The sequence below is a fragment of the Tasmannia lanceolata genome, unplaced genomic scaffold, assembly GCF_043159265.1.
Source record: "Tasmannia lanceolata isolate RefF3 unplaced genomic scaffold, GAP_Taslan_0.1 ptg000015l, whole genome shotgun sequence".
Classification (NCBI taxonomy): Eukaryota; Viridiplantae; Streptophyta; class Magnoliopsida; order Canellales; family Winteraceae; genus Tasmannia; species Tasmannia lanceolata.
This window is the reverse complement of record NW_027518692.1, coordinates 32682619-32695947: the sequence shown is the minus strand read 5'-3', so window position 1 is coordinate 32695947 and position 13329 is coordinate 32682619. Positions and strand designations below refer to the sequence as shown.

Here is a 13329-nt window from a genome sequence, read left to right as displayed (position 1 = left end):
GAAGTTGAGTAAAAACTACAGCAGCTTCCCAAAATGTGAAAATTCAAACATGCTACTGAGCATTCAAAGGGACGCCAAAGCAACAATCTATTCTTTAAAACAGTTGAAGCATCTCAGCCTAATGAAAACTGACCCCGATAAGTTTTTCTCAGTTACCATTTTATTTTCTCCATAATAAAATTCTTTGTAATATCGATAAAAGCAAAGAACTAAAAATCCACAAATCATGCTACAAGATATTTGACCATACTCAACAGAAAATGCATCAAGGCCATGGCAATGTAACATCACGGATGTAAAACGAACCCAATATAAATAGGCCACATGGATTAGGTCCGTCAACTTGCGTATATTTATTATTTTAGAATATAACTTGTCTTATGATTCAGCTGACAGGATAAATTGATCTAAAGCCTTAAACAGGATGCAGCATAACTTTTGATACATGATATCCAAGGAGTAGGCTTGAAGAAACAGTAGAAACAAATAAAAATTCAATTCCAGGTGAAGAGAAACACCAAAAATTCTCATGTTACTATCAGAGTTCGCAATCTTTCTTTAATATGCAAAAGGAAAATAAAGTTATACCTCACCAATTACATAGAAATAGATACACTGTGGAGATAATATAGCACCGGCATCAAATGCATGCCTCAAACAAGTCCACACCTCAATTCTTCAATCGGGACGAAGCGGTCCCTGTAGTGTGATACATATATGCAAAATCCAAGCACAATTGGTGGTCTCTCTCATCACCCCAGCCTCCCCAACCCCTGAACCCGGCTTGATAGCCTCCTTGACGTTTAATTACATGCATATTCCAATCTGGTTTGATGTTAGGAATCTTGTCAATGTCCTCAATTCCAACATTCACCTCACCATTATCCATACAAGCATTGTTCTTCTCATGCCCCTGATGCAAACCACACTTCCCAAAGTGAGCCGCACTTCTCCTAGGTCCTCTTAATGTGTAAACAGGAGTTCCCAAAGAGGGATAAACAGTAGCCCACATTGTTATATCCCAATTGTAATCATCGAAAAAGCAGAACTCTTTGGCCTTTGCATGGAACTTTTTCCAAACAGTCCTGTTAAACGCATAACCAACATTACCAATTTTCTCCGCAACCAACATATCCCACCCTTCTCCCTTCGAATTCACATCAGACGGGGCCAAGTTCACAGCATAGCAATCAGCACATTTTTTATGCTTAAGCATTGCAAGGAGCTCAATATTACGATACGCATTAGGAAAGATAAAATGGTCCTCCTCTATGAAAAGAATATGACCCGAGTGGGTCCGTGTCTCCTCCAAACCATCCCATATAGTATTCATCATCCACCACCAATGATGCTTTAATGACACAATTTTTGGGGATCTATGGTTCCCATACTGATCCGCACTCCCTTTACAATTTTTCTCAGATGGGTTATCTTTATCCTGGCAATCCCCTGGTGAAACACCAGGAAAACTTGTAGGAAAAAGATGTGGTGAATAAGGCGCAAAGATCTGTTTCACTTGGCAGAACCTAATACTCTCAACGATCTTGTTCATTTCCTCAAAATACCCATCATGGCTAACTACCAACAAAGTTTCCCCAATTCCCACTACATTCGAAAGGCTTTGGACTACTACTTTAAGATACTGTGGGCGATTGTATACGTATAAAACGATCTTGATATGATCCTTTCTTAACCTTGGAAAAAGATCCAAGTTTCTAGGGGGCAATTGATTTTTCTTCTCCAATGAAACTGACAACTCTGTTTGTTCAGGTAACTTACTTTTATCTCTAAGACCCAATATAACAACATCATCATAATTCGAAACAAAATTTTCATCTATTTCATCAGAAGACCAGATTACAACCCGCGAAAGTGCGTTTGTTTTGACCAGAAAAATCAAAGCCAGAACCCCAAATAGAACAGTCAAAACCAAGGGAATCACACGCCGAAATCTGAAGTCTTTAACACGAGGTTTTCGATAAAAAGCCATTAAATAACTATACTAAAAACCTCAAAAACAATCCATTACTGTGTCTATTTCAGCATCCATGGGTTCAAACAACAACAACAAAAAACACCCATTTAAAGACTAACCTGAGTAGCCAAGATTTCTATGCTAATATCCAAATCAATAAAATAACTGATCTGTAAAATATCAAAAACTAAAAAATCCCACCTAAAAATATATCAAATTAGGTAGAGATTAGAAAACAAGAACCATCAAAATTACCAATCACGCCCCTCTTGTCTTCAATTGAACAAAACCCATGTCTAAGAAACCCACCTTTCCTCTGTTAAGATCCAAAAGGCGAAGAATAAAAGTCTAGACAGAAAAATTCGCCAAACCCTAGTTTGATATATAGCTAAAAGCCCTAGATTTTCTACTGTTATCTACCTACGTCACAAAAGACATAAAGGTCAAACCAGTGGTAGTCGGAACCCACCTCGAAAGATATGTACTGAGAACTTTCAGGGATACTGCCCACTCTCGATAATATCGACCTATATTATCGGATTTATTGGGCTCCGATATATCGGTCATACTTAGAGTCGTATATATCTGTCCTGGCTTCTAACCGAGAGTAGAAGGGACAAATTCCTACATGCCACGTGGCACAGGAAGGGGTAATTGGCCTTTTTTTAAAATGCAAAAAAGAAAGAGGTAGAGGAATGAGGGAAGGGTGCAACACAACATGAATAATAGATGATAGACAAATTATGCAATTACAATGCAAGCTCTGTGATTATTGGCCTGAGCTTTTAGGGGTTTTGCTGAGGAGGAGCCTAACCCCTTGATCCCATGGCCTTATTGCATGCATTTCCAAACTAAAATTAGTTACATGATTATGTTTGGGACCTGTATGTTTTAGATTATGCAACTGATTGTTGGACCGAAAATTGAACTAAGTTTGAGTCCAATAATCGGTTGGGGACTCGAATAATCTGTTGTCATAATCTTGGGACCATCACAAAAGGCATTTCGTGGAGCGGCTGTTGCATGAGAGAGCTGCCACCTCAGATGAATTAAAGGAATAAGACAAAATCCTCAGATGAATTAAATGAATAAGACAAGAATCTGAGCTTGTATGGCTGCTCTCTCATGCAACATCTGGTCTGTGAAATGCCTTATGTGATGGTCCCTAGCAAATCCCTTTGTGTTTAATTTGCTACAGGTAACATTATTGTTAAGCTGACCACTACTAAGACATGAGATTAAGATGTGTAAATTAATGATTATTAAAACTATTGTGAAGTTATGTCTAATGCTAGCTTATGCTAATAGATCTATATTAACCAACTTTATTTTTATTTATTTATTTATTTTTGAGAAAAGGTAGCTTTATTAATCCGAACAATAAGTAAAAGATCGGAGTGGGAGACACGGTGTCGCCCAGCTCTAATACACACCTGTGATACCTATTGAATCACCATAGTGGCGTAGCTACCTTGGAATATTGACCATAACTTCCATACCCAGATATTCCACTACATGTTTAGCAAGATTATCTGCCACCCCATTAGTCACGGAGCGTGTGCGAGATTTGAGGTCGGATGATCCTACAACAATCCTAGATTTCCAATATGATATTTGCCAATTTCCACGGACTGGGAGCCGAGTTAATTGCCCAAGCAATGACATTAGATCAAGTCTCCCTCCACTATCAAGGGGAGTAATAAATGCTCAAGGAACCACTTTAATCCCCACAATAAGGTTTTGGCCTCCACCAATTCCCGCTTTCTCTGTTTAGATTATATTACCAACTAAATGCAAGGTATTGAATCATCTTATTAAACTATACTACTAGCTGCAAAGAAAAAGAGATAAAGGGAACGACTACTCTGGTTGTAATGGTTGTGGCGGTTGCTCCCTCAGTAGCTGCAAGTGACCATGGCCCACCTTGTTCAACTATTGGGGGCCCCAAGAGTTTGTTGCCTGAATGTGAGCCCCACCAAAGGAAATTAGCTTAAAACATACTAATTTCTTACTTCGATGAAAATCAAGCCAAGAGACTTACTCTAGGGGAGAGTCACCCTTCCTTTCTAAGTTTCTTGGAGTTTAAGGCTTATATAGCTACTTAGCTTTTTTGGATAATATTATGTTTTAAGGGTTTTAGTGGATTGGGCCTGGTACTTGCTGGAATGTGTTTGGTAGAGGATGGGGAGTTGTTGGGCTTCTTAGAATAGGGTCTCGCAAAGAGGTTTAAAGGTCACTGGTTCACGGGTCTATAGTGAAGATTAATCTTGGCGAAAATGCACTCATCATCTGAGTGTGAAAAAAATGAGGTGTCTACATTTAACTGTGCAAACACCTCCCAATTCCTTTTTCACCTCGCGAAAAATTATCATCCCTTTTATTGTTCAACCAAAAGTCACCCCTTTTCCTTTCTTAAACGATTTACATCATCTTTAACCACTCTAACCATCTTCAACCATCCTTTTTTGCGTTCGTTTGAATGCCTAATGATAGGGTGTGAAAACACCAGCCTCTCACAGGCTGCCACCTGTCCCAGAGTAGGTGAGACTCAGCCTCTCACAGGCTGCCACCTGTTCAGAGTTGGTGAGATCCAGCCTCTCACAGGCTGCCACCTGTCCCAAAGTAGGTGAGACCCAGCCTCTCACAGGCTGCCACCTGTCCCAGAGTAGGTGAGGCTCAGCCTCTCACAGGCTGCCACCTGTTCAGAGTAGGTGAGATCCAGCCTCTCACAGGCCGCCACCTGTCCTGGACACCTGTCCAGGACACCTCAACAGATTTTCCCTATAAATAGGGGACTAAAGCTCAGACTAATGGGTAATGCGAAAATCCCTTCTCTCCCTAAACTCTTAAGACATCTCCCCTTCACTCCTGCTCATACTGACTTGAGTGTCGAAGGGCCTGTCCGGAGTAAAACCCGGTCTGGTCTTCTGACCTCGCTTGCCTTGTGCAGGACTAAGCACTCACCACAGGACTCATACTCAACATCCCTCGTCACTCGCTCTCAGCTCTTACGCCACTGCTGTACCTGTTACCGATTTTAGGTCTAACAGATTGGCGCCATCCGTGGGACCAAGAACTAAAAGCTGTTCTTACATCTCACTTACAAAATGGCAGGGCGCAAGAGTGCGCGGTTAGCTTCTGCGCAGAACGACCAATCCGCGCTACCTCGCAGGACCCGGAGCGGTCGAATCGCCTCGATGGTAGTGGCGGCTTCTGCCGACCAAAGCCTTTCTCGCTCGGAGCACCACAATCCCGTGCCCACCTCGGAGCAAGTCCAAGCCCTCTTCCAGCAGATGACGGCCCTTGTTGGTCAGTACCAACAACTACTTCAAGCACCCCCTCCACCTCCTCCAGAGGCCCCGCGATCTGCCCAAGGAGTCCACAGGGGAGAGTCATCACGTCATGGGGAGGGCAGAACTCATCACTCCGCTAGACAAGTTTATCGCCCCATAGTGAGGCACGCCCAGACAGAACCTCATCACCGCGAAAGATCGCGGTCTCGCTCCACGCAGAGGCACCGGCCTCACGAAGATCGTTTGCCACCGGCAAAATCTCGGCCTCGTCGTAGGAGTCCGGAAAGTCAGTCCGGTTCTGCGGCAAGCCCACTTGTGGGAAGAATCAGGTCCCCAGACCGCAGAACGGATCCGCTGCTACAGAGAATGGAGGAGATGAACCACCGGATAGAGGAATTGGCGAAGGATCAGAGCCGGCCCGCCTCTAGAGCGTTCTCAAGCAGAACGCCCTTCACTAAGGATGTCCTGAGTGCTCCAGCACCCAGAGGATTTAAGATGCCTGCCGTCCCTCAGTACGACGGCACTACCGATCCCGTGGATCATCTGGAGACATTTAGAACAATGATGCTCCTCCACGGCGCCTCCGACGGCTTCATCTGCAGAGCCTTCCCAACGACGCTCACTGGCGCGGCAAGAGACTGGTACTCCAGGATCAAACCAAACTCCATCAACAATTTCGACGATTTTGGAGAGGACCTCGTCCGCCACTTCATGAGCAGCCGCAGGCCAAAGAAAACAACAGCTTCCCTGATGGCCTTGCGACAGGAAGACAATGAGCCCCTGAAGGTGTTCGTCCGCCGCTTCAACAGGGAGGCACTACAGGTGCCCAATTTAGATCCCTCAGCGGCTATGAACGCACTCCTCACCGGTGCAAGATCTGATGATTTCCGTCGAGCGGTGGCTCGGCAAAATCCGCGCTCACTGGCGGATCTCATGGCCGGGGCAGAAGAGTACATAACAGTGGAAGAAACACTGGCAGCTCTTAATTCAAACCGGAGGATAACCTCTGAAGAGAAGAATCTGCCTAAACAGCGTAGGGAGGATAAACCTCCCAGGAAAGAGAAGTCTCTACCCCCTCAGAGAAGAGAAGAGAACTTCACACCTCTCAATACCTCTAGAAAGCACATACTGGCGGCGATCAGTGAGGAGGAGTTTGTGAAGTGGCCGCCTAGAATGATCTCCAAAGGAAACAGAAGAGATCCTTCAAAGTACTGTCGGTTCCACAAGGACCACGGCCATGACACAGAGGATTGCTGGCAGCTCAAGGGAGAAATTGAGCAGCTGATCAGCCGGGGTTATTTGAAAAAATACATCCAGAATGACGGCCGCACCCAAGGGCGCAAAGGAAAGAGTCCCCAGGGCCGTAGCCCTCGAAGATCACCGCAGCCCCCTCCTCAGGATAAGACTTCTCAGGTCACCGACGCGCAGCCTGAGGCACCCCGATCTCAACCAAGGGGGGTTATCAATACAATCATGGGCGGATCAGCCGCCGGGGGCACCTCCTCTGCTGCTCGAAAAGCATATGCACGGCAAGTTAACGCCGTTCACACAACCAGCAAAAAGTCAAGAACGGAGAATGAGATCTCCTTCTCAGACGCAGATCTGGACAGCCTTATTTTGCCCCACGACGATGCATTGGTGTTAACCATGCTCGTTGCCAACTGGGAGGTAAAGAAAATTCTTGTGGACAACGGGAGCTCAGCGGATATTCTATACTACCATGCCTTCGAGAAAATGATGATAGGCGACGACCGTCTAAGGCCGGCGAACTCAGATTTGTTCGGCTTCTCCGGAGAGGTCGTAAAAGTGGTAGGACAGATCGAGCTCCCTGTTCTTGTCGGAGATTCACCATGTCAAGCGTTCGCCATGGTTAACTTCCTGGTAGTGAAGGCCTCCTCGGTCTATAATGCTATCTTGGGACGGCCTGGCCAGAATCTGATCCGAGCAGTCGCCTCAGCCTACCACCAAAAAATGAAATTCATAACCCCTAATGGTGTGGGGGAAGTTCGCGGAGATCAGCCTCAATCAAGGGAGTGCTATGCAATGGCACTGAAAGGAAAAAACGCAGTAGAATCACTGCCAATCGAACTGCTTGATGTAAGGGACGAACTCAGGGGTACTCAACCCGCTGAGGACCTACTCTCCATCCCACTGTGCCCGGAGGACGGTGAGAAAGTCGCTCTGATCGGTTCCTCCCTTAGTAGTAGCATTCAACATCAACTCACCGAGTTTCTCCAGGGCAATGCAGATGTCTTTGCATGGGTTCCTGCCGATATGCCCGGCATCGATCCAGAGATCAGCACTCATAGGCTTGGTGTCGATTCAACCTGCAGACCGGTGAAACAAAAAAGGAGACATTTTGCTTTTGAAAGGCGACAGGCAATAAAAGAAGAAGTGGAGAAGCTTCTGAAGGCTGACTTCATTCGTGAGATTCGATATCCGGACTGGCTAGCAAATGTAGTCCTAGTCAAGAAGACTAATGGAAAGTGGAGAACCTGCGTCGATTTTACTGATCTGAATAAGGCTTGTCCCAAGGACAGTTATCCGCTCCCGAAGATTGATCAGCTCATCGACGCCACAGCGGGTCATGAACTGTTGAGCTTCATGGACGCCTTCTCCGGATATAACCAGATCAGGATGTACGAATCGGATATACCAAAGACCTCATTCGTCACAGATCAAGGGACTTATTGCTACCGAGTCATGCCCTTCGGCCTCAAAAACGCCGGAGCTACTTACCAAAGGCTGGTGAACAGACTTTTTTCAGAACCAGATCGGCCGAAATATGGAAGTGTATGTGGATGATATGCTGGTCAAAAGTCGAAGCGCACAGGACCACGTGTCTGATCTCAGAGAAACGTTTCAGGTCCTCAAGAAGCACAACATGAAACTCAACCCCACCAAGTGCACCTTTGGTGTCAGTTCAGGGAAGTTCTTGGGATTCATGGTGAGTCAGCGAGGGATAGAAGCAAATCCCGAGAAGATCAGAGCTGTGATAGAGCTTACCGCCCCAAGAACCATCAGAGAAGTTCAGCGGCTCACGGGAATGATAGCGGCGCTGGGTCGCTTCATCTCCAAATCGGCGGAGAGATGCCTGCCTTTTTTCAGTGCGGTTAAGGGCCTCAAAACTGCGCCCTGGACGGAAGAATGCCAGATTGCCTTCGACGAGCTGAAAAGGTATCTGTCCTCCCCGCCATTATTAACAAAGCCGGAGCCAGGTGAGGAGTTATTTCTATATCTCTCCGTTAGCTCCACGGCACTGGCAGCTGTCCTCGTCCGCGAGGAGCACCGCCAGCAAAAACCAATCTATTATGTCAGCAAGGTTCTTCACGACGCAGAAACAAGGTACCAGCGGGTCGAGAAATTGGCTTACGCGCTGGTAATGGCTGCAAGAAAATTAAGACCGTACTTTCAAGCTCATACTGTAAAGGTCTTGACTGACCAGCCGCTCCGGCAAGTACTCCATCGACCAGATATCTCCGGACGACTTGTGAAATGGGCCGTAGAGCTGAGCGAGTTCGACATCCAGTACGCTCCAAGGCCAGCCATCAAGGCCCAAGTACTGGCAGATTTCGTAGCAGAGTGCACCATCCCCCAGCAAGTCGCCGACCCTGAAACGGTACAACTCCCAGTTGCAGAGAAAGCGGTTCCTGACGAATGCATAGCAGAAACTCAGACAGAAATCTTGCAACCCCTGGCAGAGCAGGACTCCATGACCAGCACACCAACTTGGGAAGTATATGTCGATGGTTCTTCAAATAAAAACGGCTGTGGAGCAGGCCTCATCCTCACTGGGCCTGAGGAGTTCACTGCGGATTATGCTCTGAGATTCGGATTCCGTGCGTCCAACAATGAGGCAGAATATGAAGCCCTCCTTGCCGGAATGAACCTAGCAATTCATACCGGCGCCCGGAAATTAAAAGCATACTGCGACTCACAGTTGGTAGCAAATCAGATCCAAGGGGTCTACGAAGCTCGAGATGAGCGTATGGTTAAGTATCTTGCTAAGGTTCATCAACTCTCCAGCCGGTTTGCCAGTTTCGAGGTCATCAGAATACCACGGACAGAAAATGCCAAAGCAGATGTACTGTCGAAGCTGGCTGCTTCTGGATACACCACTCTTGGAAGCATACGTATGGAATTTCTACAAAGATCTAGCATCGAAAGAGAAGCCGCAGATATAATGCAGGTGGAGGACGAGCCGTGCTGGATGGATGAGATCGTTCATTACTTACGGGACGCGAAACTTCCCGAAGATAAGAAGGAAGCCCGTAAGGTGATACAGAGAGCCGCCCGATTCTCCCTCAGCGGTGACATTTTGTATAAAAGGTCCTACACTCTCCCGTACCTGAAGTGTCTGGGACCAAGTAACGCCGCGTACGCATTGCAAGAGACTCATGAAGGAATCTGTGGAGAACATCTGGGGGGCAAAGCCCTGGCGATCAAGGTACTCCTCAGAGGATTGTATTGGCCCACCATACGACAAGACGCGCTGAATCTGGTTAAAAAGTGCGAGAGGTGCCAGAAATTCTCCCCCACCATCCACCAGCCTGCTGTGGCGATGGCCCCAATTATCAGTCCACTCCCTTTTGCAGTATGGGGGATGGACATTCTGGGTCCTTTTCCACCGGCTTCCGGAAAGCGCATATTCGTAGTGGTGGCAATCGACTACTTCACCAAGTGGGTGGAGGCAGAACCTCTAGCCCAGATCACTGAGCAGAATATACAGAATTTCTTCTGGAAGGCAGTGGTCTGCAGATTTGGGATTCCCCGTGCCTTAATCACAGATAACGGCAAACAGTTCGACTGCCGGAACTTTCGGAAGTTCTGCTCTGACCTAAAGATTGAACAGAGATTCACTTCGGTAGCTCACCCCCAGACCAATGGGCAAACGGAAGTAACTGTAGACACCCCATTTTGACCAGACCCAAATTCGTATCGATTGTGCGCAACCTCATCAAACCAGTGAATTCGGCCCCCAAATTGCACCCTAAGCTAGGTTAGGGTCTTCCATAGGTCCCCGTAAAATTTCATCGAGATCCGAGCACGTTTGATCAGTGAACGGATCGAGGCAGTGGTCGTAGTCCAAATCTGGAAGGGGGGCAAATTATCCGCACAGGGGGTGTCCTTTTGCAAAAATAGCCGAGATTTTCGCCTTTTGTCTAATAAGACAAAGCGGGCGGGGGGCAGCTAGCAGTTCGCGCGCTTTATCCGTATCTGGAGTGCCATTATCAACACAGCTTTTTAATATATATAAAAAAAATTCGGGGTTACTGTAGCAGAGGGGAAAAATCGCAGAGAGAGAAGGAGAAAGAGAGAGGGTTTTCTACTGGGTTTTATCTTCTCCGGCATATCTCTTGCCGGAATCCTGTCATCACTTCTCCTTTCCCATCGCCTCCGGTCTACCTCCTTCACCGGTAGATCTCTTGTCGGAATCCATCCAAATTCACCTTCTCCGGCATCTCCACCACCGATCCTCCTCCTCTGCAGATCCACCAGCTCCACCACCGATCCTCCTCCTCTGCAAATCCACCGATCCTCCTCCTCTGCAGATCCACCGGCTCCACCATCCAATCCTTCTTCTCCGGCCAGATCCGTAAGATTCCGGCAATCTCTCCGATTCTTCTCCGACAAGGATCCTTCTCCGGCAAGCTCTCCGATCATTGATCCACCTTCTTTGATCCTTTTCCGGCAACTTTTTCTGTTCCGATCACCTCTATTCTCCGATCATTTCTCCGGCTCAGGCTCCAACCGGTGGATTCTTCCATTTTCTTTCTTCCTTCATTTTCTTTTATTCATTATCACTTTTGTTTTCCTCTCTCTGTTATTACTAATCTTGAAACCATAGATCTGATCTTTGAAATATTAGCTTTAGATCATTTTCCACCTCAAATCCTAGGTCTAAACCTAAATCTGAGATCCTACCTAATTTTTTCTTCTCCGAGGGAATTCCGATCGATTCTCTGGTAGATCCGGATTCCGGCCATCATAACTCAATTCTCAGAGAGAGTGAAAGCTAGATCTGGAGATAAGCAGAAGGAGATCTGGAAAAAGAAATCAGATCTGTGAAGAGGGAGGTCTAAACTTCTCGAATTCATGTAAAAAGGTGTGGATCTCCAATTTGGTTAATCTATCACATGGATCTGTCCTAGCTTCGAATAGTTTTAAAATTCTTTTCAAATTTAGATCATCAATTGTTCGTTTAAGTTCAGATCATTAGATTTTGAAGTAAAATCTTCTTATTAATTGTTTGTTTTTTATTATTATTATTTTTTATATACTGAATAAGACTCTGGAACCTGTTAGTATAGATATTTTTCGTATTTATTTTATTATTATTTTTACTTTACTTCAGGGCATTGGCATTTATATTCACTTGATTATATTGCTTCCCCTGTATCCAGACCAATATTACTTAAATAAGAATATTCATTTGGTCATCTGTGGGTCGCTATTAACTGGTAAAAAGAATTGGTTTAAATTTATTATGGTTAAGTGCATTTCATACATAGCCACTGTTGCTTAAATGTTTAATAGGTTTGTCCAATGTCATTGCTTTAGCTAATAAGATAGGCATTACTATGTTCAAAAATTGCTAAAGCCAAACAAGAAATGCTCCCAAATCTTTTAGAAAAGAGTCCAGTTGGAATTGTGTGGCCTAGACCCTGAATTAACCTCGCAGTGCTAACCTTTATTTGCAGTTGTCTGAACTCTGTACATCTGTACATTTGCTTAGAGCTCAGCCCGGATTAAAAAAAAAAAAAAAAGAAAGAAAAAAAAAAGAAAGTCAGGCTGGGAGTAGCAAATAGTTTTCCTATGGTCCAACTACTTTCATTTCATCCCAGAGATTTCAAGGAGTTCACATTGTAGGTTATTAGCATGGTTTAGTCAAAAGCAAATTTAACAAGGGCCAGGGATATTTTATATCATTTGTTGTCTTTGGCTAATACCATATGGAGATCTGAAGGATCTGGCTCTTGAAATTTTCTGGTGAAGCAAATCTAACAGCTGATATAGTATTTGGTTTTAAAAATCTATGGAGGGTTTGACGTTGCTCTCAGGGTCTTAATAGCAGTACACACACACACATTCTGCTGTCCTCTGTATATTAATAGTGGGTTAGTCAGGGTGATCCAGAATGCAATTTTGTTAGAAGTTTTATGGGTTCTGTTGCAAGCTAGTTAATAAGGTTGTTAATGAGGTATCTGAACATAACATCTATTCAAATTGCTCAAACAGGCTTATTGTTTCTAAAACAGGGAATTCTAGTAATGGTAATGATTCCAAGATGGCTACTGTACTATAAGCTTATGCATTTGATGGTTGTTATTTTAGTATTGGTCAAGAGCACAGGGCTATTACTTCATAGTTATAACATAATCACTTTTGCAATCATAATGGGATTTCGAATGATAAATGTCAGAATATTCTCTCCCTCATGATTAGGTTCAGAATTGGGATTATTTAAGATCTTGTTATTCAGGTAGAATTCTTAGATTTCAAATATTGATGTGTCCTATTTCTGAAATGCATGTTTAAAACAAAGAAAAAAGTACATCTGTACATTTGAAAATGGTAACAATGCCATAATGATTCGTAGGTTCACACACAGATTTTATATGGTTTGCATAAGACAGCAGTTCTACTTTGTTTTGGACACAAGTTTAGCCTATTTTCTACCCTGTTTTGGACACAAGTTTAGCCTATTTTCTGCACCATGTTTCTGCACATAATTTTTCCATGATTGGTACAGGTTTTAATTTATTTTCTACACAGAATTCAATTCACGCACACAAATCTATTTCTGTTTAGCACAGGTTCATGCATACAAATTTGTTCATGTTTAACACCGTATAGGCGCACAAATCTGTTGCTGTTTGGCCTAGTTCATGCACACAAATATGTCCTCAAATAGGCTCAATTCTCGTATAAATCTTATTCATTTTTTTTTTACCGATTTGATCTTCAAAACTGCCCTGTAATGAGTAGTTGCTATCTCATTAACTATGCGCTCTGTAGTAGTCATTTTGGCTTGGTGAAATAATATATGGTTGCTGTCCT

The 13329-nt window shown here is 44.5% G+C and overlaps 1 protein-coding gene across 1 annotated transcript; it reads right to left on the bottom strand.

Moving 5' to 3' along the window:
* Positions 1–479: 479 nt before the first annotated feature.
* LOC143846624 (beta-1,2-N-acetylglucosaminyltransferase II) lies at positions 480–2461 on the bottom strand. Its single transcript, XM_077355112.1, has 2 exons — positions 2445–2461; positions 480–2291 (listed from the first exon to the last, which is right to left on the bottom strand). The coding sequence occupies exon 2, from the start codon at positions 1988–1990 to the stop codon at positions 671–673; it is 1320 nt and encodes a 439-aa protein (XP_077211227.1). The 5' UTR covers positions 1991–2291; positions 2445–2461; the 3' UTR covers positions 480–670.
* Between the last annotated feature and the right edge of the window lie 10868 nt (positions 2462–13329).

What these genes read in the sequence shown, in the direction of transcription:
- LOC143846624 (XM_077355112.1), bottom strand. Translation starts at nt 1,990, where the DNA reads ATGGCTTTTTATCGAAAACCTCGTGTTAAAGACTTCAGATTTCGGCGT.